At 40.5% G+C, this 24,451-nt stretch overlaps 1 protein-coding gene across 1 annotated transcript; it reads left to right on the plus strand.

Annotated features, from left to right (window-relative positions):
• Window positions 1-16,854: 16,854 nt before the first annotated feature.
• hand2 (heart and neural crest derivatives expressed 2) lies at window positions 16,855-24,129 on the plus strand (the record flags this gene model as incomplete). The annotated part of the gene is made up of 2 exons (XM_083984507.1): window positions 16,855-17,486; window positions 23,995-24,129. Exons 1-2 carry the CDS (start codon window positions 16,863-16,865, stop codon window positions 24,127-24,129), a joined length of 759 nt encoding a protein of 252 aa, XP_083840633.1. The 5' UTR covers window positions 16,855-16,862.
• Between the last annotated feature and the right edge of the window lie 322 nt (window positions 24,130-24,451).

Consider the following 24,451-nt stretch of genomic DNA (forward strand, 5'->3'; position numbering starts at 1 on the left):
TTTTTTTTCTTCTTCGAATTCTCTCCATTTCCGCTTCTTTCAGACACATTTACTACCAAGCTACCCCCCATTGTCCCTCCCCTGCTAGCAACCACTCTTAGCAGAGGGATGAGGTTTCCATTTTTTAAAAACTTTGTTTATGGTGAACAGGCCCACTGCCAGAATGTCTAACAATCACTCACCCACCTACCCACACATATACACATGCTTCTCTATCTGTGGCACTGCTTTAAAAATGGCTTCCTATGGTTTGAGGAGAATGTAAACACAGGGGCAGGGGAGGGCTCATAATGTAGTGAGGCTGAGTTTTCAATATATGACTCATTCAGTCTATAATCAATTGATCCTGTCATTCACTTTGGATTATATATAACTATTCTGTCATTGAATTAAAAGTGTGTATCATTAAAATCTAATCATCAGAAGTGGTGGTAATAAATTCTGATTTAAAGAAACTGTCAAATAATCCCAAACAGTTTGCAGTGATGAATTATTATAAATTGATTAGCTTGTACACTGTACAATGTGTAAAGCATCTTGAATGAAATAGTGTAACTTTCATGTCTTGGTTAGGTTTAGGCACTAAAGCCATTTGGTTATGTTTTGGAAAAGATTGAGATTTACTTGACGGTACAACTACAATTAGACGATAATAAAAATATCAGAAACGACTACTTTGAATGAATGAATGTTTATTTTGCAATTATTATAATATAAACATACAAAATAACAATGCGATAAACAAAAAGAATTGTTCAAATAGGAGTAGAATGAAGCGCATGCTTATCTACCTGTATTCATCCAGTCCTACCCCTTTTCTATACTTTCATATGGGAATCGAACACTGCTCCCCCGTGTCATATTCCTGTGTTTGTTGATCTGTCTATCCACCACCTCCTCCTAGCTCAGACCTTGTCTTACTTTGAAATACATTTCTGCCGTTTTCCCTTTGACATAATCACTACGACCACCAGATATCACATGACAACAAAATGTAACCATGGGTTACTAAGGTATATTCAGGTTCAACGCAGGTGCAGTGTTTGGATGGTGATCCACTTTCTGCCGGGGCAAATCACTGTGGTAACGTACAATAAACTCCAACCTGGTCCACAGCAGTGTTTTGACGAATATGTCATATGACATAACAAAATATGTCAATGGCCAAGACTACTGAGATCCCTGGAAAATACAGTGCCATAATTTCTACGGGAAATAGACAAGAACAGGGAGCAAAACAGCTATTGACACTTAAGTTTAAGTGATTTCACATGAGAGCAGCGCAGCAGGAAATGTAACACAGAGGGAAGACCATGACAGAAAAAGTATATAAATCATCAATATAAGCCTGTTCTTTACTGTCTGTGGACATAGTGTCATTCCTCATCAGTGCCAGGACAGAAGGCTCTTTGTCACCGGCTCTTCCAGTTCTTGATGCCGACTTGTGGACATAATTTATGAAGTAGTACCGAGGGTCACAGCCTTGTTGGGGAATTGTCTCCAGGAACTGTAGACAGCAGCCCAATCAGTGGTTGACCATGTAACCCATCACCAGACAAAAACGCTGTGGGACACCCCGTGGTTAAGGTTAGGGAACGGTCATTGGTTGAAAACATGGTTTAGGTATGATTAGGGTAAACGGATCATAAACTAAAAACCAAAGTCAGACATACAGTCAGACACAAAAGAACTTATTAACTTTCTGCCTCAGCTCTCAATGTGGCAACTGGACATTTTCATAATCATAATCAGCATATTTCCTATGATACTCTAGGATGGTTTATCTCAGAAATTGCAGACATACATTACTAAATTATTTTCTCAGTCACACAGTGGGGACAAAACATGGAAGATTAATGTGAACAGTTGACGCTTTTGTGAATGAACATTTATAATTCCAGATGTTAGGACACTAATAATCGTCTTGTGGAAGTATTTTACTGTTCTGGGAAGTTACCAAAGCAGCAATCGCCTCATTTGTCATTGCTTGCACAGTTGCAAATCAATGCAGCAGTTTACCGAATGACATTGTATTGGTGGAGTGTTTTTGCTGGATGACCCTGCATTTCTATTGCCAGATCCCTTTGTGTTGGCACCAAAGCTGCATCAATGGAGTGTTTACAGAGGGTCTCTGCCCCTCTCTTTGGAAAATCTACAGTGAAATGTAAACACATTGAAGTGTTTTAAATAGAGCTTTAGGTCAAACAGAAGCACATTCGCAAAGAAAATGGGAAACATCAAATAACCAGAGTTTATTTTATTCTGTGCTGGAATATAGACAATTTACAAAGCTTAGAAATAATTAGTGATGCTGTGGGACAGTCAGTAATATTACTCACCGTATTTCCCTTTGCTAACTCAATTAGTCAGTATACATTTATAAACCACTGTAGATTAGTAGATTGCAATCTAAATTATTACACCATACTCAAATCTGATTGGATGGAGGAAGTGCAATTTTTTCAAATGGCTCTTGGATTACTCTAAAAAATGGATGTGGATGCACAAGTGATGGACAGACAAGATTGAAAATATCGATTATTGAAGAAAAAAAGATTTCAACTGAATTTCTATTTTCCTAAAATGAATGTTTTGCCAGAACCAAAACAATGAGACGACAGACACTAAAAGAGCCAAGGAGAGCTGCAGACCTGGGTCATACAGAAGTAACAGTTTAATTTTTGGTGAGTTATGACCACACCTTTCACGTAGTATGATTGCCAAATGTGCCTTAAATATTTGTGGTGAGGCAGACGCTTGTAACAATAGTTGGTCAAAACCAGTAACACTCCACGATCAAAATGAGAAGCACTTTGTCAACTAAAGGTTCATCTTTTAAAGGGATATTCTGGCATAAATTTAACCCATCGTCTGATGCATCGTGAGACCGAGTAGAACAACCCCCCAAGAGATCAAGTTTGCCGACCGCAAACTTCTCTGGTTGTAGCGACTTCAGCACAGACAGCCGAATAGCAAAATACTGCCGTCTTTGTAGCCAAGAGCTAACCATGATCAAAAAAATCAAAAGAGGCACTCCTAGCCACAAATAATGCTCAGAACAACACCATACTTCCTCAACAGTACAAATAGGGACCCAGCACATAATACGAGGCATCAAACACCTGCTACCTTTGCCTGTTTTATATTTACAAAAGACGAAAACAAAACTCACGCGCTCTCCTCTCGGCTATGAGTGGCTTTTTTGATCGCAGTTGGCTCTTGGCAACAAAGACAGCAGTATGTTGCTATCTGGATGTCTGTGCTGAAGTTGCTACAACTAGAGAAGTTTGTGGCCAGCAAACTTGATCTCTCAGAGGGGTGTTGTACTCGGTCTCACGGTGCGTTAGACCATGGGTTACACTAACGCCGGAATATCCCTTTAATCATCAGTGCGCCAACCCACCATGTTGGCCAGTACTTTTTTTTTTTATTATTATTATTCTGGGCTTTTACAGGTGCTTGGATGCACAATTTAGGATGTGTGTTAAGCAGCTGAATGGAAATGTACTAGCTGTCTCTTCCTCTGTCTTTCTCAGATTAGAGTGGAAACTATGTAAGAGATTTGCCATCAGGACAGATGACCACGGAGGATGTTAGGAGCACACTGTCAAATACTGGGTGTGCAATTTTCCTGTGCTGCTGCCAAATACCCACTAAAGCCTGGCCATCAATTTCACCTTGTAAAACAGATAGAACGTCAGATCAGAGATGAGATTCAGAATGAACTGGCCTCCAGCACAAACCCAGTGTACAGAGTGTAGGATTGGCCTTTGAAAGATGATTTACTCACTTTAGAGGGTAAAAATCCTGCTCATGAACTACAGCCAACAACATACAATTTTAAAATTAATTTATGTGAGTGTGTGCATATGTGTTTTAAACTCCCATATACCCGCAGAATATTTCTCAATGAATCTTATATCTAATAGATGCCTCTTTTACTCAGTTCATCCATCCACCTGCTGCATCAGCGAGTTTTTACATGCAGTTTAATCACTGGATTAGCTTTTTGGCAGTGAAAACATTTTCGCGGTAGAGAAACCTGTACAACAGAGCTGATAAATGTGACCTCATGGTGGTAGCACTGTATCTGGAAAGGGAAACAGTAACACTTAATTTGTAATTTGTATCCAAAATAATTGACCGCAATTTCATGATTAAAATGTAAAAAATAAAAAGCACGAATCTGTGGTATTTTCTGTTCTATCTGTGGTATAATTGTGCAGATAAAAACCACAAACCCTGTTACTCAGTGACACTAAAAGGCCTTTGTTTTTGTTCAGCGGAAACAGGAAATTCATTGGTACCCAAAATAGAGAGAACATTGTAATTAAATAAATGTTTCTCTTTCTCTCGAAAAAAAAAGTACATAGCAATAACAATCATGTTAAAGCAGATATCAGCTTCACGGCCGTTTCGGCTAATGCTGCGTTCAAGGCAGGCTTTTGAAACCGTAAGTTACAGCTTCAAGTCACAACTACGACTTGGTAGCGTTCCAGGTAACCCGTAGCTCGTGTTTTTACCATCCTGTTGTCTGTGAAAGTTCCCTATAACGGCCACTCGTAACTTCCGACCCGTGAACTCGTACCAGATCGAACTGGTATGACTTCACAGGAAGGAAAAACACAAAGTACGAGTTTCTTTGAACGCACCATGAGTTAGCAGCCCCCGCCCTTGTCAGGCATCAATTGGTCCTCGTGCTACGTCACCACATTCACGCGCATCCCTTGGCTGCACACACAGCCCTTCATGCCGTTCTCTCTCCTCATTGGATAACACTTGTATCCCACAAGGAAAATTTTCTCCTCGGGTTACAGCAGAGCAGAGTGACGGAGAGACTCGTGTTTAGGCTGAAATACTTCATGTAAGTGATTGCTGACGGAAAATAGGACTATTTAGGACTTATATTAACAAAAACATTCCACTGATATCTGCTTTAAGGTATGGGCAAAGACATGGAACTCACTGTAACCATAGTAAACTTGTGATAGCAAAATTTGTAATTGAATATATACAATACTAATCTGGGTAGATTTGTTTTTTGTTGAGCTGTTCTTATTTGCATCTTAATCTGATTAGTTCTAATTGGGAAAAACAACAGGACAACAGTGTGTGCATTCAAAAATACAATGTAGCCTCTGATTTTGACTTGTTTGCATGAAAATAGTTAAACAACTGTCTGAGTTAAAGCGACTTCTAACTTTTCCTTTAGAGAAAAACACAACTCGATGGATGAAATGTGGTATTTCTCCCATCCTGGACTTAAAAGCGGTGCTGCACTTCTGTGGGAGTGTGGTTAGTAAGTTTGCATTGATGCGGACTTGGTGTTGGAGGGCTTTATAACCCACTCCCACTTAAAAGTAATTGGACTTAAATGACACTTAATGTGGCTGAGTATGTAGGGGGGGAGGGTGTAAGGGTCGGATTGGAATTGGGCCGTTGACTTTTAAGGTTGTGGTGTTGTGGTGTTGGGGACAGGCTGGAGTCTCCTCTCCGTCTACTGGTCATTTTCAACACCCACAGTAGCCTAAATACTGAGCTTCAAAACTTTTTGGTTGAGAAATGTCAGGGTTGCTGTTTATCCGCAGCTCCGCAATGTTGATGTGGCTCGGTCCTCGCCGGAGACTACGGGTGTTGAGAGTGATCAATCAAAGGAGGGGAGACATCGGCTACTGTTCCCGCCTCCAAAGTCTCAAAAGCCAACCTGCTCTCGCCGCAGCCTCATGCTCACACAACGGCCATTGTTCATGTGGAGCAAAATGTCTCCCTCACTGGGATGATTTTCCACCCATGAAGACCGTTCTGCGCGCTCATGTCGTGTGCACGAGTGGTTTTTAGGTGCATGGGTTTTGAGGCTAATTAAATGCCATATTAATCTTCTTGAACCAGCTGAACCATTAAAACTGCGGCTTGCACACACGCACATGCACACACGCACAAACGCACAAACCCTATTCCTAACACACAGATTTATATATATAATACTGTGTCAGCCAATTAATGATGTCAAGATGGCATGCATGAACAAACAAACTTAAATCTGTTCAGGTGTGCACAAGAGCAACTGCACTGCGGATTTGTTGTTTTAAAGTAAAGGTAGAAAAAAAATAACATGTGTGCATGTTTGTGTGTGTGTGTGTGTGTGTGTGTGTGTTCTTAAACTCTGGTAGTAGAGGAGGAAACAGACCAGCTTATGGAAACTTGCAGCTTAGTTTGGACTACCTCTTAATGAGCACCTCATTACCTACACACACAGCTGATGTGATCCATTAATCATGATGTTGTTGAGGTTTTTTTCTTAATGACAGCTGATTTCTAGCTGTGGGGATTTCAGTGTTTCACTGTGCCTGTTATTGTTGGGACACCCCAATAATATTCCATTAAAGGAACAATAATAAATGGAATAGCCAGATTCGTCTAAGGTTTATGACTGAGACGTTGTTTCATACATCCCATTAACCTGCAATCACATGTTTGAGTGCCATCTTTATGCAAGCCACTCAACCGGAAGCTCAATTAGCAATTAGGCAGCCTGTGCTGTAATGGAGAAGTTCTGTTCTCCCGGGTCCTGATGATGGTCTACATGGTCTGCCTGCCAAATCATTTCTCAGGTGATTGAACCGAGGTCTCACCCTTGGGTGGTGAGTGAGTACTTTTAACATGGCTGCCTCATTATGAAGCAGTCCATTTTGAAACACTATTACCCACTGATTAACACGCAAAGGTCCGGACTTATGGTGGCATAGTCAAACCTCTCTCTTTCCACAAAGACATTTGAAAGGACAATGTAAACTCTTGATATTTCTACAATTGATTCAAGCAAATGAAAATTATAATATAAAAGACAGCTTGTAGCTTTTAGCAAATGTTGCTCAGTCATGAATAAGTAGTGCAGGTCTAAAATCAGCTCTAGATGAATCCACACTTGCCATGTAATTTTTTTGCCAGTAATAAAAAAAAAAACTATCCCAGACTGTAACGTGTTTAACTGCTGGTCACTCGTTCTCGTTACTTCATAACACTTAATGCGGCATGCTTCTGATGGAACCAATTCATTCACAGTAGTTGTACATTGTTTAGAACTGCACAGACGCTGTCATGATTGATGATGCAGATAAATAAAAGTTGAGCTTTATGAATAGCAAAGACACAGAGCCACTAAACAGTCCACTGCGATAGGAAGACTGCATATGATACTTTTGTTGGCAGCCGTTGGTAGTCAGACTGGACCTTCACTGTAATGGTAACAATGATTAATATGATAAGATTGTGATTGTGGGTTTGGTTTAAATGTCTAATTCCTGAGGAGCATCACTGTCAGTCTGGTTGGTTGTAATAAACAAGGGTTGTGAAATGGTTTCACAGGAAGACTTTGCTGATGAGTAAACTGCCACCTGACTTCCTTTCTTTGCTCTCATCCTTATTATTATAGCTGTAACTATGGGTAATGATGACCTCATCTCTTATAAAATGCTCCACTGCAATAGTAGAGGAAAAAGAAGATAATTGTTCAAGTCCAAATTGAAATTGTGTCGGTTGTAGCTAAAGTGAACATCCAGTAATAATCAACATGCACATGTTGTACAGGAAAACTGTACCAAAGGCTGAATATTTAAAATATGCTGCTGCCAAGGAGAGTCTAGTGAAAGATTAAGGTTGTACTGTCATCTGTTGTCTTATCAATTTTATTACTATACTTTATATGGTGTCAGACAATTTAACATTTCTTCTCTGAATAAACCACTGTGTAACACACAAAACAAAATAAGATAATAATAAAATAGTGAGAATACAATTTTAAAATTCCCTCAAAAAAAGGAGCGTTATGACCTCAGTTAATCAAAATGTCATTGAAGAATATTGCCAACCCATCAGCCACCATGTGAGCACGCTGACACTTGCTCTCTGTCCATTCCCTCAGACCACAACAGGGGAATTTCCCCTGAAAGAATCTGCAGTGATGTTATATGAGCAGTGGACAGAGGGAGAAAATAGAGTTTGGGGATTGAGGCGTGGAGTTTTGGATCTCCATTGTCTCATCTGATCACCTCCAGATACTCTTCCTTTAAATCACCTTTAACTAATCCACAATTAATGAATAAAAATGTTATTCTACTGTGGCCTGATTAAAAGACTGAATCAGGACAGTTGACAGTTTAAAGACAAACACACTGAGACAAAGGTAACACACACAGACACAGGGTTTGCCTCTAAGGCCTGTTAAGCCACTTATGAAACAAAACTGTGTGAAGTGTGTGTTTTGGCCGTGTGGGACAATGTCTTACCTGTGTAGGTGTCTAAATTGACCTGTTTTCTCACACGGTATGAGTTTCCCTTCTCCACTTTCCCATCTCTGAGGTTTCACTAAGAGTCCTTCTCAATATTTCAGACTGAGCTCTCAGTTTTACAAAGACACTAATCCATCAGATTAACTGCGCCTTTGGTCTCTAGGAAGGATCACGCTGACCATATGGAGAGGACCTGGGGAAAACAGTCTGAGTCACTTTTCTGGTTGAAATATGATCCTGCACTGACATGGGAATAGCCATCCAGACAACATGATCTCATCAAACCCAACTTAATTTTTATAAACTTAACGTTTGTTAAACACCTGCCACACATACGGTACACTGACAAAACTCAGGTGTTTGTATAGCAGTGACATTGGGAGGATAGGGGCAACACTTATTTTGTTTGATGAGGGTACGAAATAATACAGGAAACACATTCACTAATGACCCAATACGTAACTGTCTACCACTGCACGCCATTTACCTGGTTCACATAATGAACAACGGCCAAACGAGGGGATCCAGTCCAGGGGATGCTGACCAGCAGAGAGACGGACTCACCGTCATCTTTTCTTGTCACAGTTCTCCTCAAATGTTCATCAAATTAAAGACATTAAGCTCAAATCTTAGAACAGGTAATTGGTTTTTTAAAACAGATCAGCACAACTCATTGGTTGCATTGTTTTGGGACATGGATGCAAAAAAAAAACTTAATACAAAAATCCCTTGAATATACTACAGATCAAAACTGATTAGATGATTCTCAGTGAAATTGTCAAACTTTTCACAGCTTATAAACAATTTTTCATCATTTGAGCGTCACATGTAAAATGATCCATTCAAGTTATCAAAATCTGTCTTACATACATGTATATGGTTTTTGTTTTGTTTTTATCTATTTATTTTTACCACACTGTTACAGTTCTTTTTATTGTTTATTGTTTTCACAGTGATGTAATTTGTGACCATCACGTTGAAAAAGTATCTACATTTTAACCAGTATGGCTCAAACTATTCTCATTTTGGCAGCACTGGCCAATTAACTGTCGCAGTTTTTTCACTGGTTTAGATTAGACTTTCAATCTGACAGATAATCCTTCATATGGTTAAATCATTTTTTAACATGACAAAGGTTTCATTTTACAAACCCAAGAAGTGGTGTTACTTGTCCCCTTGTTTATTTTAAAGAATTAAATTGAACTGCCGTCACTAATTGTTACACATCATACAAATATATGCAGTACAAAGATGAAAGTAATAGAACAAAGAAAGTTTTCCTGAAAGTATTGCGTCGTTTGTCTTGCGATGATCAACATCAGGAGGTCATGTGTTACGTTACCATTCTTTCCCATACCAATCACTGATTACAAATGAAAGTGCAGCCGAATATAATATAATGTTTGCAACCCGTAAAGTCGGTTGAGCTCAGCACATGATGGCTGTATAGGGTTGCACTATAGTTGTAATTGAGTCCAGGCAGCAACAACAGCACTTCACTCTGAAAAGAAACTTCCGCTGCTCTGGAATGTACCTGCACGTCATCACACAGCCTGACACACACACACACACACACACACACACACACACACACACACACACAGAGAGCATTACTTTCTCTCTCTCTCTCTCTCTCTCTCTCTCTCTCTTCCATGCACACACACATGCACATGCACATATATATATGGCCCTGCTACTCTGTCAGGTTTATTTATACAGAGGAGGAATGGCTGAGATCAGAAGAGAGGGCACATGGGGAGAAAGGTTTGTGTGTGTGTGTGTGTGTGTGTGTGTGTGTGTGTGTGTGTGTGTGTGTGTGTGTGTGTGTGCGAGTGCGAGTGAGAGAGAGAGAGAGGGAGCGAGAGAAAAGAGAAAAGAGGAGAGATCAGGAGTCTGACCGACTGACCTACAGTCTAATTATGTATCATTATCAGGAGACACAAACCGATCTAAATTACTGCAACAGCTCCCATTCACATAGATGGATTACATAGAGCAGGCTGACACACGCACATGCTCACGCACAGACACACACACACACACACAGATTGCAGCCCCCCATTCAACACTTAAACAAATATAAATCATATGCCTTCCTCACAGAGAATTCCTCCACACATTCTACAACCCCCAACCCCACCCCCCATTCTTTCTTCACGTCTGTCTCCCACACAACTCAAGAGAAATACAACCAGTATTCAAAACATTAACTTTAAAAAAAAAATCTATAATAATCTTTTATATATATATATAAAAATTGTATATTTATATAATCATTTACAACCAATTAGAGCATGCAGACATTGTGTGGAACCATGTTTAGTCTGTAGCTACCACTCTGCGGTTAAAGCCTTTAACCATCAGTTTGAACAACTTTCGACCTTTTTGACCTTGATAAAACTAAACTGAATTTTCCTGTTGTCATCACCATTACCATGAAAAATAGGATTTAAACTCATAACATCTATTTCTAAACCAACATCCCATTCAGCACACTACAGCTTTACACTACAGCTCAAAGATGATGTCTATCTGTTAAGTATATATGTTGACCTATACGAATACAATACGGATTACTTTATTAATCCCCCCAAACTAATTTCTCTTGCAGCTCATCTACTGTTTGCAGAAGAATTCAAATGCCTGGCGGCTAGATAGAAAGGATCTTCTATATCTCTCTGTCTGACTACATGCGTTTTGCTGGTAACAATGGCTACAGCATACATCAAAATGTTTCTTTTCCAGATTTATGAACGAGTACACAGCGCAGTTGTCTGCTGCTGGCTCCTGCCCTACATCAAGAACCTGTATTTATGTAGCCGTTATTTTCCACATAATTGTCCACTGATATTGCTTGAATGTCCTTGTTTCTCAGTGACATGGAGTAATACTAGTCTGCAGTCCTTATGCAGGTCCTCTTCTTTCTATAATATTCTTGCACCAGGCACAAGTCAGTGATGAAAAACTGAACCTTCCACTTAAAATAATCAACTGCCTGAGTTTCATACATAGCATTAGTCCATGGAACAAGCTAAAACAGCATAAACATCTGTGACACAGCAAAGCTGATGCAAAAAAACCAACAAAAACCAACAAAAAAACAAAACAAGCCCGACACATTTTGGACAATTGGGCCTCTTTCCCTAAAGCACCGTGTGTTGACTGCCGAGCCATCATATCTTTACACCTGTCAGTTTGGTGAGCGTTGATTACAGCGCTGGCTTTTCTGTCAACCAACCATCTCTGCCCTCTGTAATTCTCCTAGGCTCTGCACAGCATTTTAGCATGTTGCAGCTAACTGTTTTGTTTCACAGCTCACACTGTTATAGTTCGGCCCTGCCACTCTCATCAGCCCCAGCAGGCAGCTGTTTTAAGCACTACACTACAGATATGTAGGGTCAGATAGATAGATAGATAGATAGATAGATAGATAGATAGATAGATAGATAGATAGATAGATAGATAGATAGATAGATAGATAGATAGATAGATAGACAGATAGACAGACAGAGAGACATACAGAACTATTTTCAACAACAGACAGATGACTTTAATGAGCCCATCATGACAGGATCAGTCAAATCACTGCATCACCTGAGCCCACTTACTGTCTGCAAGCAAAGACTTGCATGTTCTAACTCATATAGGTTCGGCCCCGGTGCTAAATCTCCCCCTGCCCAAAGCTTTATGTCTATTGTCGACATTTTTAGAGGTCATAAGTGGGAGTTGACACCAGAATGGGAAGTCCTTCTCTGGATCGAAAATCCCTGTGACAACATACGGCTTACAGTGACTATAGACTATGTTTCTTTTTTCTTTTTTTTCTCAGTGGGAAGGATGCCCGTTGTACTAATGGCCTTGCTTCAGTTTCACATTTACAACAGTAAAAATAGCAACTGTCTCAAAACCAATTCCAACATCTACTCTGAATAACTAAACAGTGGTGTTGTGGGGCTGCAGAGGTGTTTGTGAGAAGGCTCAGTGTGATGCAAGGCATGAAATAGTCACCCCAGCCGTTCAGGCTCAGGAGTTCTTCTGGGTTTTCAATTTCCAGGGCACCTGGTATCTCAGTCAGGATGCTTAAAATGAGCTTCCAAGGGTCTTTGAAAGATTTTGGGAGATCCTTGAATGGTCTTCAGTGGCCACTAAAGCGTCAGCAGAGGTGCAGCAAAATTTTCCAGGTGTCCCAACCAAATTCCTATAAGCAAAGAGACATTTGTTTTTGCAAAGAAATTAGCATAATAAAAGAAATTGCACATTAAGCCAGGCTGATTGTGTGTTCTATCTATCTATCTATCTATCTATCTATCTATCTATCTATCTATCTATCTATCTATCTATCTATCTATCTATCTATCTATCTATCTATCTATCTATCTATCTATCTATCATCAGCAAAGGGACATGATATCTTATATTAATACATCTCTGAGAAAAGCTTATTTATTTAAAACATCAACAATATGCATCAAAATTCAGAATTGACATGAATCTCTCTCTCTCTCATATTTTCATATTCTGTTTTTTAAACCCTGTTTGAATACGTTGAATTTGACAACTGGTGGGAGTGAAGAATATAGCCTTGTCCGTTTATATGGGAACACAACGAGGCAAAATGTCACGGCTGCTGAACTGGGTTCAGAGCGGCTGAGCCGAGTCTTTACAGTAAAACCCTGACACTGCGGACTGCCGACTCCTCGTCCTGAGCCACGAGCAGCGGTCATGAGGTCGGTCACAGAGTCAGCCCGGGAGCCTCGGGCTCTGACTTTTTTTTTTTTTTTTTTTTCTTTTCCCCCCCGTCGCTACTTCGGCCACATTAAACTCAGATTTCAAGCTTCCTGATCAACGCTAAGCCAGGATGAAAGCAGCCGTGTCACAGCTGTCTGGACTGTCACCGAGCAGCGGCCTGGACCACGGGGCTGATTTACAGCTGAAAACATGTCGTAACGATTAACGTACGATAACAATGATAATGGTAATAAAAAATAATAATTTAGACCTATCTTTTTGTAACTGAACGTGTTTATTTATTTATTTTTTTAATTATTGTATATTATTTATATCTAAATTCACCTTCATCTCGGGTTGTCCTTCTGGTCGCAGTCAAGTTTAGAGACACTTCTTGCCTAACTTATATTATTCAAAGGTCAAAACAAAGTCTTCAGGTTGTGGATTCCTCTTCACCCTAAAGATGTTTTTATTATTTGCAATTGTAATAATTTACTTAAATTCTGCATGCTCAAAGAATGGAAATACATTTGGTAAATACCCTAGGCTATACTTAATTCATTACATTTCATCTGTACAAAATAGGCTACAACAATAGGATTATACACGCAAACATACAGAAGTCACAAATAAATGATAAACTAATGAGATGAAATAAATCATTGTATATTTCTCATCGTCGTAGAAGCAAACCGAAGTTGGGATATGTCTATAACATTTGTGACATTTTTATATGATTACTGTCAGTGAAGATTTGACATAAGAGCCGGCCTCCGGTTACAGTATTTTATGCTGTCATATCTGTCTTGCGGAGTATCTGAGTGTGTGTGTAGCCTATGTGCGTGTGTGTGTGTGTGTGGTAAGAGGGAGAGGAGGGGGTGGGGAGCGAGAGTCGCTAGCAACCAAGTGATATTTGGAGCTATTAAATAAACTTAGGCTATTGATTTAAGTCCAGTAAACTGACGTGCAATGACCGCGGTGTCTGGGCTGGCCTGTGTCTGCCTCTCTGACCTTCACATTGTGACTCTTTGACATCATTTCCACTTAAAACACTTGGATCAGTATTTTACAGCAACAGATGCAGAGCAGAAATACTTCAAAATCAGCCCCGGAGTTTTGGACTCGAATTGGTCCAATAACACTCACCTGTGGAGACACTAGGAATGCACTAGACTGAAAAATATATTAAACAGAAATATTATTCTTATACTTGTGTTTTCATCACTGTAGTGAGTGACGAGAACACTTTTAATAATTTCACGCTTTTCATTTTTCCACAACAGCGTGGTGACAATATGCTCTAAAAATGACCACAGAGCTGAGTCAACACACAAACAAAACAAAATGAACATGAATACATGATATTTCACTACTGCTGTAAACATAGACACTAACGCAGAGAAGCACTCAGGAGGGCGATGTTATTATTAACCCTAACCCTATGGAAATTATTTTTTATTTTATTTATTATGTTCGATATTATTGTTGTTGGTGTTGTTATCATTATTATGCGTTTATTACATTTAAGATATTTTGGTGTTTACGGATTTGAACTGAAACGTCACATTAATAACCTGCTAATAAACTAAGAGGTTTTATGGTGTATTATAGGAAGTGGGAGCAGCGGTAGATTATTGAAGAGGGACAGCTATAAGCTCAGTTCAAACGCAGGGTTTGTACAGAAAACACTGCAGCCTATCATGTTGCATATTACTGTCCACAACCATGACAACAAAACCTCTATAGTACAGTCTTTAAGTGACCATAACCTACACGTGAACAGTTATTTATCAAAACTGAACATTTACTGGGTTGTGTTTTTTTTTCTACTTCCAATTCGTTTGCAAGATGGTAGTTTAGAGTGAGGAAAATAACATACACCACGAGACGGAGGGCTTTTTTTTTCTTTTCTTTAATTTTAGTCCCTTTTCTTCCTTCAGTGAAAAACGTCAGACAATCTCCCTGTTGTCTTCTGCCTGTCGTTTGTGCTGTAGAACTGGACTGGCCTCACTGGGAGCTGTGGTCCTCCTCTGCTCTCTGCACTCAACTGCTGCCACATCCACAACCAGGCCTGTATCCATATAGCCCTGCGCCCATGGGCTACATGCATTCACCTTTACGATATGCTATTAATGTTAAAACGAGTCGGCGACCTGTCCACTGCAGGCTGCCTCCGTGTTTACACGATGCTAAAAATATGAAAGCACAAACTATAAACGTGTGGGCGGAGCTGCGAGACCCAACAGAACCCGAACAGCGACCCGAGCAGGGGAGACAGATGGGACAGGGGGGTGATGATGGTGGTGGCCACAGGGACCCACGGAGGGCCGCGCAGCCTGCTCCTGAGCCGATCATCACGATCGAGCCCCATCTAGACTCTGTTTCTCTCTCATACACTCTTTCTTTCTCCTCTGTTTTTGTTTTTGGACATTAAGCCCATGCATGCACGGGGCCCCAAACGGGAAATGTCCCGGCTCTCCCTATGGTCAGTCCACCACCGTTGTCCCCCAAGGTCTCCAACAAATCTTTGCTGCATCTAGAGAGACATTTAAAATTATGTTAAGAGAGAGAGAAAAAACAAAAACAGCTTTAACAGATCTGCTACTCAATGAATGAGAACATTTGAAGTTGCAAAATAGCGCACCAGTATATTGATGAAATCAGCCCACCAAATATTCTGCGCTCTTCAGATACACACGTAAAGACACCAAACAGGCCCAGTCTACAGTCTATAATAATATTAGCACGTTCGCAATTAAGACTGGAAAGCATTGGAACTTATCATAATGTAGCAAATAACATTGGAGATTGTATTAAATGAATTAAAAAAATGCATAAATAGGCCAATTAAAAGAGAGAGGAAAAATCGAGACTGACAATTGCATCATAATCTTAAACGCAATAAACAGTAGGATCATCTCACTTTATTCTTGACCTTGTAATAGGTGCTGTACAGGCGTGAGCTTGGCCCGCGTGCGGCGTGTGTGTGTGCGCACGCGTGCGCCAGCAGGTCTATTTAGCAGGCCCATTGACAAGCAAACAGAGCCAGCAGCCGGGGCCAGAGAAGGGAGCAGAGAGCCGCCATTGGTGGATGGAGGCTGTGAGGTCACTTTCTCCTCCCCGGTAGTAAAGATGACGTAGTAAATCAGACACCCTCTCTCTCCTTCTCTCTCTCTCCCTCCCTCTCTCACACACTCACATACAGACAAGTTGGCTTTACAATAGCTCAGTATCTTCTTGCCAGTAGTGACCCAGTGACTGCCCAGACTGGTCCTGCCTTGCCAAACGGCTTCAAGGCTGACAGCTGCTCAGTGACTCACAGACAGAGAGAAAATGAAGTAAACCACAGGAGGAAGGACAGGGAGGACCACGCAGGGACAGAGGGAAGAGAGGAGGAGAAGAAGAGAGAGTGATAAGCGCTGCTGTGACTTTCTAACAAGAGGTAGGGAGAGGAACAATGTCCTAGAGGAGAAGGAGGAGGAGTTGTTTGGACAGACTTGAACGGCCTATACAGGGGCCACCAGCACCACTGACAGGACTAGCCCGGGTCTAGCCTACACTGGTGCAACAGCCGTGACCGAGGCTGTTCCAGCTGTTTCTGTCGGAAACCTCTGGGGAGATTTAGTCGGGATGCAAACAAGAGCTCTGGATAACCGGTAACCGTTAAACGGTGAGGGCAAAGCCTACAGCTGCAGCATCCGAGAAGAACCCCTCCGTGTGTGTGTGTGTGTGTGTGTGTGTGTGTGTGTGTGTGTGTCTGTGTGTGCGTGAGTGTGCGTGCATGCAAGAGAAAGAGTGTGTGTGCGTTTGCGTGTGTGTGCGGGAGTGCGCGTTTGGTGTGTCACCATGAGTCTGGTCTCGGGCTTTCCTCACCACACGGTCATGCATCACCACGACAGCCATCACTACTCCCTGCACGCAGCGACGGCCGCTCGGTGTCACGAGGAGACCGGCGCTCCTCCTTACTTCACGAGCTGGCTGATAAGCCACGCGGATATGTCTCCCACCGAGTACAGCCTCGCGCCCGGCTACAGCCCAGAGTACCATGGCAACAGCGGCGGCGGCGGATCCACGGGCGGCCTGGACCCCCACCATCACCACCACCACCACCACTACGGCCCCGGCGGCCTGGTCCCGGGGGCCGGCGCCATCTCGGTGAACGGAGCGACGGTCGGCATGCACCACCACCACACACACTCCCGGCCGGTGAAGCGGAGACCCACGGCCAACCGTAAGGAGAGGCGGCGGACCCAGAGCATTAACTCGGCCTTTGCGGAACTGAGGGAGTGTATCCCCAACGTCCCGGCCGACACTAAGCTGTCCAAGATCAAGACACTGCGGCTGGCAACCAGCTACATCTCCTACCTGATGGACATCCTGGACAAGGACGGACAGCACGGAGACACACAGGCTTTCAAGGCCGAGCTGAAAAAGACTGAGGCTCGGGAGGAGCGGAGGAAGAGAGAGGCGGTAAGAGCACGTTTTTTTTCTTCACAACCTAAGAGAGAGGCTATTTGTCCGGAAGGAGCTTTAATAATATCGCCCGGGTAGAATAAACAACTTTATCATAATCAGCCACGAGCATAGTTTACTCTTTAACCTTATAAGCCCAAAACAGCCGAGGCTGGAGTCAGGCTCGACCCAGTCTGGACCTATAGAGTCCATGCATAAAAAAAGTAATCGCTGACATTACCCACAATATTTTCTCCACGGCTCTATAGCTGGATTATACCTACTTAATAAACCAACACTGCTATAGCATAAAGTACCTGACCGTCCTGTAAAGAACACTCTGGGTCAACATATGCGTAAAGGCAACACAAGAGGAAATAGCCCACAAGAGCAGACTAATAGAAAAACATATGGACTCAGAAATAGGCCTTATTTATTTCCCTCACTGTCTCAACGACACTAGCTAAATCAGACATTACCATTCTGAGTCCAAAAATCAATATAAATGATGGTGTCAAATCTGAATGCATATCTGAAATTAACAATTAATATATGCACCAACGTAGCTTGAAAAAAAAAACATTAGGCTACAAATATGCTTCCCATAGCCTAACAATAACCAATTATAACTTTAACCAAATTTAAATTCAAATTCCACTGTGGCTTTTCTGTGTAGGATATAAAGTGTATTGCAAATTGTTAAAAACCATGAAATCAGGAAAATATAATGCTCTTTCGTGTAGGCTGTCGTCAACGAAATTTTATGTAGGATCCACGGCTGTTTTAAGGAAATTGGCCATCATGGGGTTTTGATGATTGCGAGGTCACCCGTTACGTTTCTTTTCCGTCTTCTACTTATATGATCTATTAATAATTTCTGCACCATGACAAAAAAAATGCAACAAAAAATAGAGTTTAGAGCAGCAGTAGCAGGCACGAGTATGCAGGCCACTATGATTTGACCGAGATTCAACCACAAGCCAGGAATATTTACTGCACCTAATCTACTGGCCTTCAGCACAGGGCATTTTACACTTGGTGACACGATTAATGAGAAATACAACAATCAGGAAACAGTTGTTTTTAAAGGATTTAAAATTATTTCCTCATTCTTATTTTATAATCCAGTAAAATGTAAGCACCCTACCTGCACTGGGACTCCTGCCACCACACACTATCACGTTGCAGACCCACCAAACATCATTATGACCTCTGAAATTAACTTATATCTCATTTCATACAAGGTTTAAGTGTGTGAGGGAGGCTATTAGAGAACTAATATAAACTCGGCTAAAAACAACCAGGGTACACATAGGAGAAAAAAAGGTAAACAACACATCCTTCTTTTTTTTCTTGTGAAGGAATTACACATATATTCACATTTAATGGGAGGAAATCTTATAGCCCCATTTATTTTTTGGGGGAGAAGAAATTTAAAAATCCCATCAAGCACACAAGTGTCTGCTAACGAGAGTAAACAGTAAAATGTAAAGTGTTTACTCATAGCTGTAATGGATAGCTACTTGACTACTCATGGATCACAGAAGGGACCGAAACACTAATTTCTTCCCCATACAGTTCAAGCATATAAACAGTCTAATGGTGGGTCTATATGGTCCCAATGATCCTCAGGCCAGGAGGGCCAGGCTCACCACCATTATTCACAATGCCTTGCTCCTTCCAGCCTGCTACACTATCCACATCGTTTTGACCCCAGCTTTGCCTTATGCTGCCCCTGAGTGTATGGATATACTGCTTTACAAGGCCCTGCAGTTGCCAAGGATTTAATGTTTGGCACATTCAAGAGATTTAGACCTTTTTAACTTCTCAGATGATTCACACACACTGGCATAAATCTGCATGTGTGTCCTTTCAACACAACACAGAAGCCACACGCTGCTTGCTATTTTATTTATATTTGAGTTATTATCCGCTTTATGATCACTGGATAGAGGTCATAATTTACGATCTTTTCATTTACTACGGTACCCTAACACCAGTGTAAGCGTCACGCCACTCATTCTGCATGCTGCCTCTTGTTTTGACACACATTTATCTCATGATGGATGACTACATCTTCACCACCACATCTTATCTCATTTAAAGCGAACATTTAGCTCGAGTGGAACGAGGAATATTATATGTGGAAACAAACATACAGAGCAGGTTAGAAGAAAAGAACAGAATAATTATTTCCTGTCTGCAGTCTTAACACGCTGCCCATAGGAAGTGTTGTGCATAATGGGAGCCAGAAAGCATTTTTTCCTCACATTTCAAACTGCAATCACTCGGATGTAGTCCTATTGATAACTCATGTTAAGGCTTTCTTCAAAACCTCCTGGACTCTCATACACGCCTGCTGCGACTCAGACACCGTGTCTGAAGAAGAAATAGATGAACATTACCTGTTGTGAAAAAAACAAACAACATATGAAACACTGAGCAGAGAACTAACTGTGAGTGAGTTTGGTCCTCAATGTTGCTAAGGTAAGCACTTTCAGTCATGCTCCTCAGTCTGCTCTCGCATTAATGATTAAGCGGTTAACCCATAAGTGAATTTAAAGTGCACCTAAAAGAACGGTCCTTTCATGAGGTTTGAATCCCAGTCATTTCAGGAACTCTGACTTTATGTCACCCGCTGTGCACTAGAGTGAATTAAGATGCAGATATTTTTTTGTTTTATTTTTATTTTTGAAAAAAAAGATGTTTTGTTACTGATCACAGCTCTTTCTCAATCCAGGCTTGTTTCATATTGTTTGTTTGGTTTGTTGCACTATAGTGCAATGATCTATAGGGACAGATCAGTTGACTTATTTTAGGCTATACCCTGTCTGTGCACATTTTTATTATTTGTGCAGATTTTTTTGTATTTAATATTAACTCAATAAATGTAATCACAGTGCAGCAGCAGATTATGAATACAAATTTATCAAGATAATTATTATTATTATTATTATTTAAATCATTACGATTTAAACTTGGTGTCCCACCTGTGGATTATAGGCTGAAATAACTACCAGTATTAAATTGCACTATTTGAATTTTCAAAAAAATATTATAAGATATAAATATCTTTTGTTGCCATTTCTATATGTCACTCCAGATGTGCTCACAGCCTGGCTGGAAAGACACTGACAGTCTTCAGATTGAGTGTCTCTTAAGTGATGTATATTTACAACTTATACCTAGAACAGTGAATATGTTTTGTAGTAAACACAGTGTGACATGTACCTGCAGACTGTAATCGTGTCTCAACCACTCTCTTGACAGATGAGTGAGGAACATTTAAAAAAGAATTTAAGTGTGCACTAATAATAATACACTGAACAAACCCCCCTTTAGATTCCTATACATTTAATGTTTGACTGTTAGAATATTTAGTAGGCCTATTTGCTTTAGTTGAAGGGAGCAGTAACTATTAGACTGAGCACATTGTGAGGAGGCAACATGTTATTTAGGCCAAATCATTGTTTTCGAAAATCTCAGAAAAATCATTGTAGCCTGCAGGCTGCAGAAGTGTGTGGTTAAGAAGTGGTTGTGACTCATTCGGTTGGATTAACATTTCAGATGCGAGGTAAATCATTATGTGACACAACGAGATCTGTTATAATGACTTCATAATCAGTTTGTAATTCGTAACGGTGACGTATCCGTACGGAGTAATAACATAAAGTAGTGGATGCTGACGATAAAGCGCGTGCTCGTCTAAATGAAGAAAAATAAATTGTTATTTACACATTCCAGTTTTATCCAAATTCGTCTTTTTTCGTATTATCTTTTTGTTAATTTGTATATATAAGATCATGAGGCTTTCGGTGCCTGTGCAGTTCAGGGATTATTTTTGCATTCATTCCGCATACTTGATGCAGCGCTCGCATTTGGACCGTATTGTTTTATAAACGCTCCTGGCCAGAAATAGTTTATCTGTCAGTTTGATTTTTAGCTTTTTATACTGGACCCAATACGTCAACGTTTTTACACACACACACACACACACACACACACACACACACACACACACACACACACACACACACACACACACACACACACACACACACACACACACACACACACACACACACACACACACACACACACACACACACACACACACAGAGAAAGACAGAGTCACTCTGACTTCAAAGATCTGGCACTTTTCATTCAAACTGTCTGATCTTTTATTAGCAGCCCACTACACGCACATTTCTGGAAGAGCACCAACGTTTAGAAGCGCCGAGCCTCTCCTTTATTAAACTCCTATCTGTTCTCTTTGTTTTTCTGTAATTGTTAATTATGCAGACTATTGCTAGTAAAGGAACCACTTAAAAGCTGAATTTACAACATATTGACGAATAAAACTAAAATTGCATTACTCTGGATATTAGCCCAGCCCAGACCCAAAGAAAACGACATATTAAAAAAAACAAAAAACAAATTTAAACGTAGCCTATCAATAATATGAAGTCGAAGCACCCAGAGTAACACAGTTAGGATCATTTACGACGTTTTGAATGAGCTTGGGTTTAATCCTCAGCTTTATGCGGATGGTCTGTCCGGTCGCTTCTCTAGGCCTACTTTACCGCGTGATACATTGAACCTCCCTCTGCAAAATAGAAAAGGCCAAGGTCAAATGAAAGCGTTGTAGTTGTTGCTTTGCCTCTGCTGCTATATGGATGGTTGGTTTCTGGTGGATTGTCCTGTCTTTACCGAGCTGAAGAGTGGTTTACCGCCATACAGCTGAAAGCAATGTAAGGCGACAGTAGGCCTATAGCCTACGTCGTCATGGTTTTTTTTTTTTTTTTTTTTTATGATGTTTGAAATCCGGGGGGAAATAATGAGCCGGGACAGGTATAAATCCTGGAGATCCTCTTTGGACGTGAACAAATGAGCTGAAACGTGGATGACACGGGCCCACGTTCAACAGTAGAAACAGAGCAGGTTGGTTTCACTGTGTCATTAGACAACACTCAGACTGACGCCACAAAGCCACTGATCCTAATCATTTTCACTAAATGCGTCTCCAGGCATTAAGACTGCTCATCGTCAAGACAACAACTCGCCGCAACATGAATCCATTTATATCAATTTATAACCTGAGCGGAAAAAATATTTATATCCATAGTCATATTTTTCCAGGATGGCCTGTGGTTCTGCGGCTGAAGTTATCCCCGCCCAGAGCGCCTTTTAACCAGAAGATAATAATAGGCTAATAATAATAATAATAATAATAATAATAATAATAATAATAATAATAATAATAATAATAATAATAATAAATGGGGAAAACATTAAACTCGCTGGATAGAGGGATTTCGTCAGTAATCCAAATAATCATTCATCCTTTATCCATAAGATACACATAGCCCACAGTCTGTGCACAATTATATTTGTGGAAGGAAGGAAATCTGCATGAATTGTAAATATTATCATTATTTTGTTAAATAAATTATATATATTTTTTTAAATAGGCTACTATGTTTGTGGATCAGTTGTTGTTAATTGAAAGAGTGGACATTTTGAACATATATATATATATGCAGGGCTAAAATAGATTAAATACACTGACATGATAATAATACCAATGCTACTATTGTTATTATTATTTTTTATTAATAACAATAATACTAATAATACATGTGAGGTTGTGGTAGCATTACTAGCAAATATTAAAGCTATTTCTCTTAATTTAATTCTGTTATTTGCACAATTGAAGTATTTGACCTGTTATGGAAAATATTCACAGAATATACCTGAACACTTGTGAGGGGGAAAAAAGTTAGCCAGGTGAGCGTGGAGATTGTAAACTTTGGTTATTCCTTGATTTTGTTGATTATTGTGATATTAAGTCTTGTGTGTGTGTGTATAGAAATATGACTGATGTGTGTAAACAGCACGGTACGTGTCAAATTATAAAGGAAGGAAACGTGATGCCCCTGTGTGACACTAGATCTACCAAACTGGACAGCGGCCTGTTCACCACCCGTGGGTGTTTCACTCATGTCTGATGTGTCACGTTGCATTGAAACATCCAACACTACTGGATGTACTCTGTCTTATGGATATGACTAGCATAGAGCAACTTTCTTTTCTTTCTTCTCCAACTCCTCCGGTTGTTTTGTTCTGCCACACCATGTAATTATTTTTCATTTTCGTTGTCGTACAACAATACATATCCGTATAGGTTTTCATCAGTACATCACACATACAAAAACTATGGACTTGTGCTACAGAGTGGGACATGAAAACCAAGTGGTGCATTCATGCACAGTAACTGAATAATTTGGAGTAGAACGATTTCAGCATTATCTGTATTTGAAATGTTGCAAAAGTGGGAATTTTTTATGTATTGAAAAAATATAAAGACAATATGCAATGTGACAGAGTTCACTGTCAGACGCCTCTATAGCTCTATTTCTTATCTTATTAAAAAAAATATAACATGAATACAATTAGAAAGTTATTATGGTTTACACTTGGTTCATTCACGTGATGAATAAAAATAAGTGTGTACATGTGTCTGCAGGTGGAGGTCCCAAAGACGTCTTCGTCATCGTCAACGTCATTCACATCGTTGTCCTCCTCATCAGCAGGCGACAGGAAGAGTAAAGGACGGACAGGGTGGCCTCAACATGTCTGGGCACTGGAACTCAAACAGTAGCGCCTCCCTCCCTCCCTGCAAGTCAACAGCACTCCCTTTCTCCTCCAACTTGTCCTGCAAAAAAAAGAAAAAGGAAAAAAAAAGAGAGATGGGACAGTGCTGACCTGCTCTGATGAACTGTAATGGCTGCCATCATTGTATCTCTGGACCTTGAGGCTGTCACCTTCCCAGAGAACAGTGGACGCTGTATAAACTTTTATAGCTGTGCTCACTTTTTTTTTTTTTTTGGAGAAGACTTATGACTCCCCCCCCTTTCATCAGCAGAGACGCTTTCTGTGGCTTTGTGCTGTGTAAGGGTTTGACCTTGAACCCTGATTTCCTC

Source organism: Trachurus trachurus (genome assembly GCF_905171665.1).
Source record: "Trachurus trachurus genome assembly, chromosome: 1".
NCBI classification, from domain to species: Eukaryota; Metazoa; Chordata; class Actinopteri; order Carangiformes; family Carangidae; genus Trachurus; species Trachurus trachurus.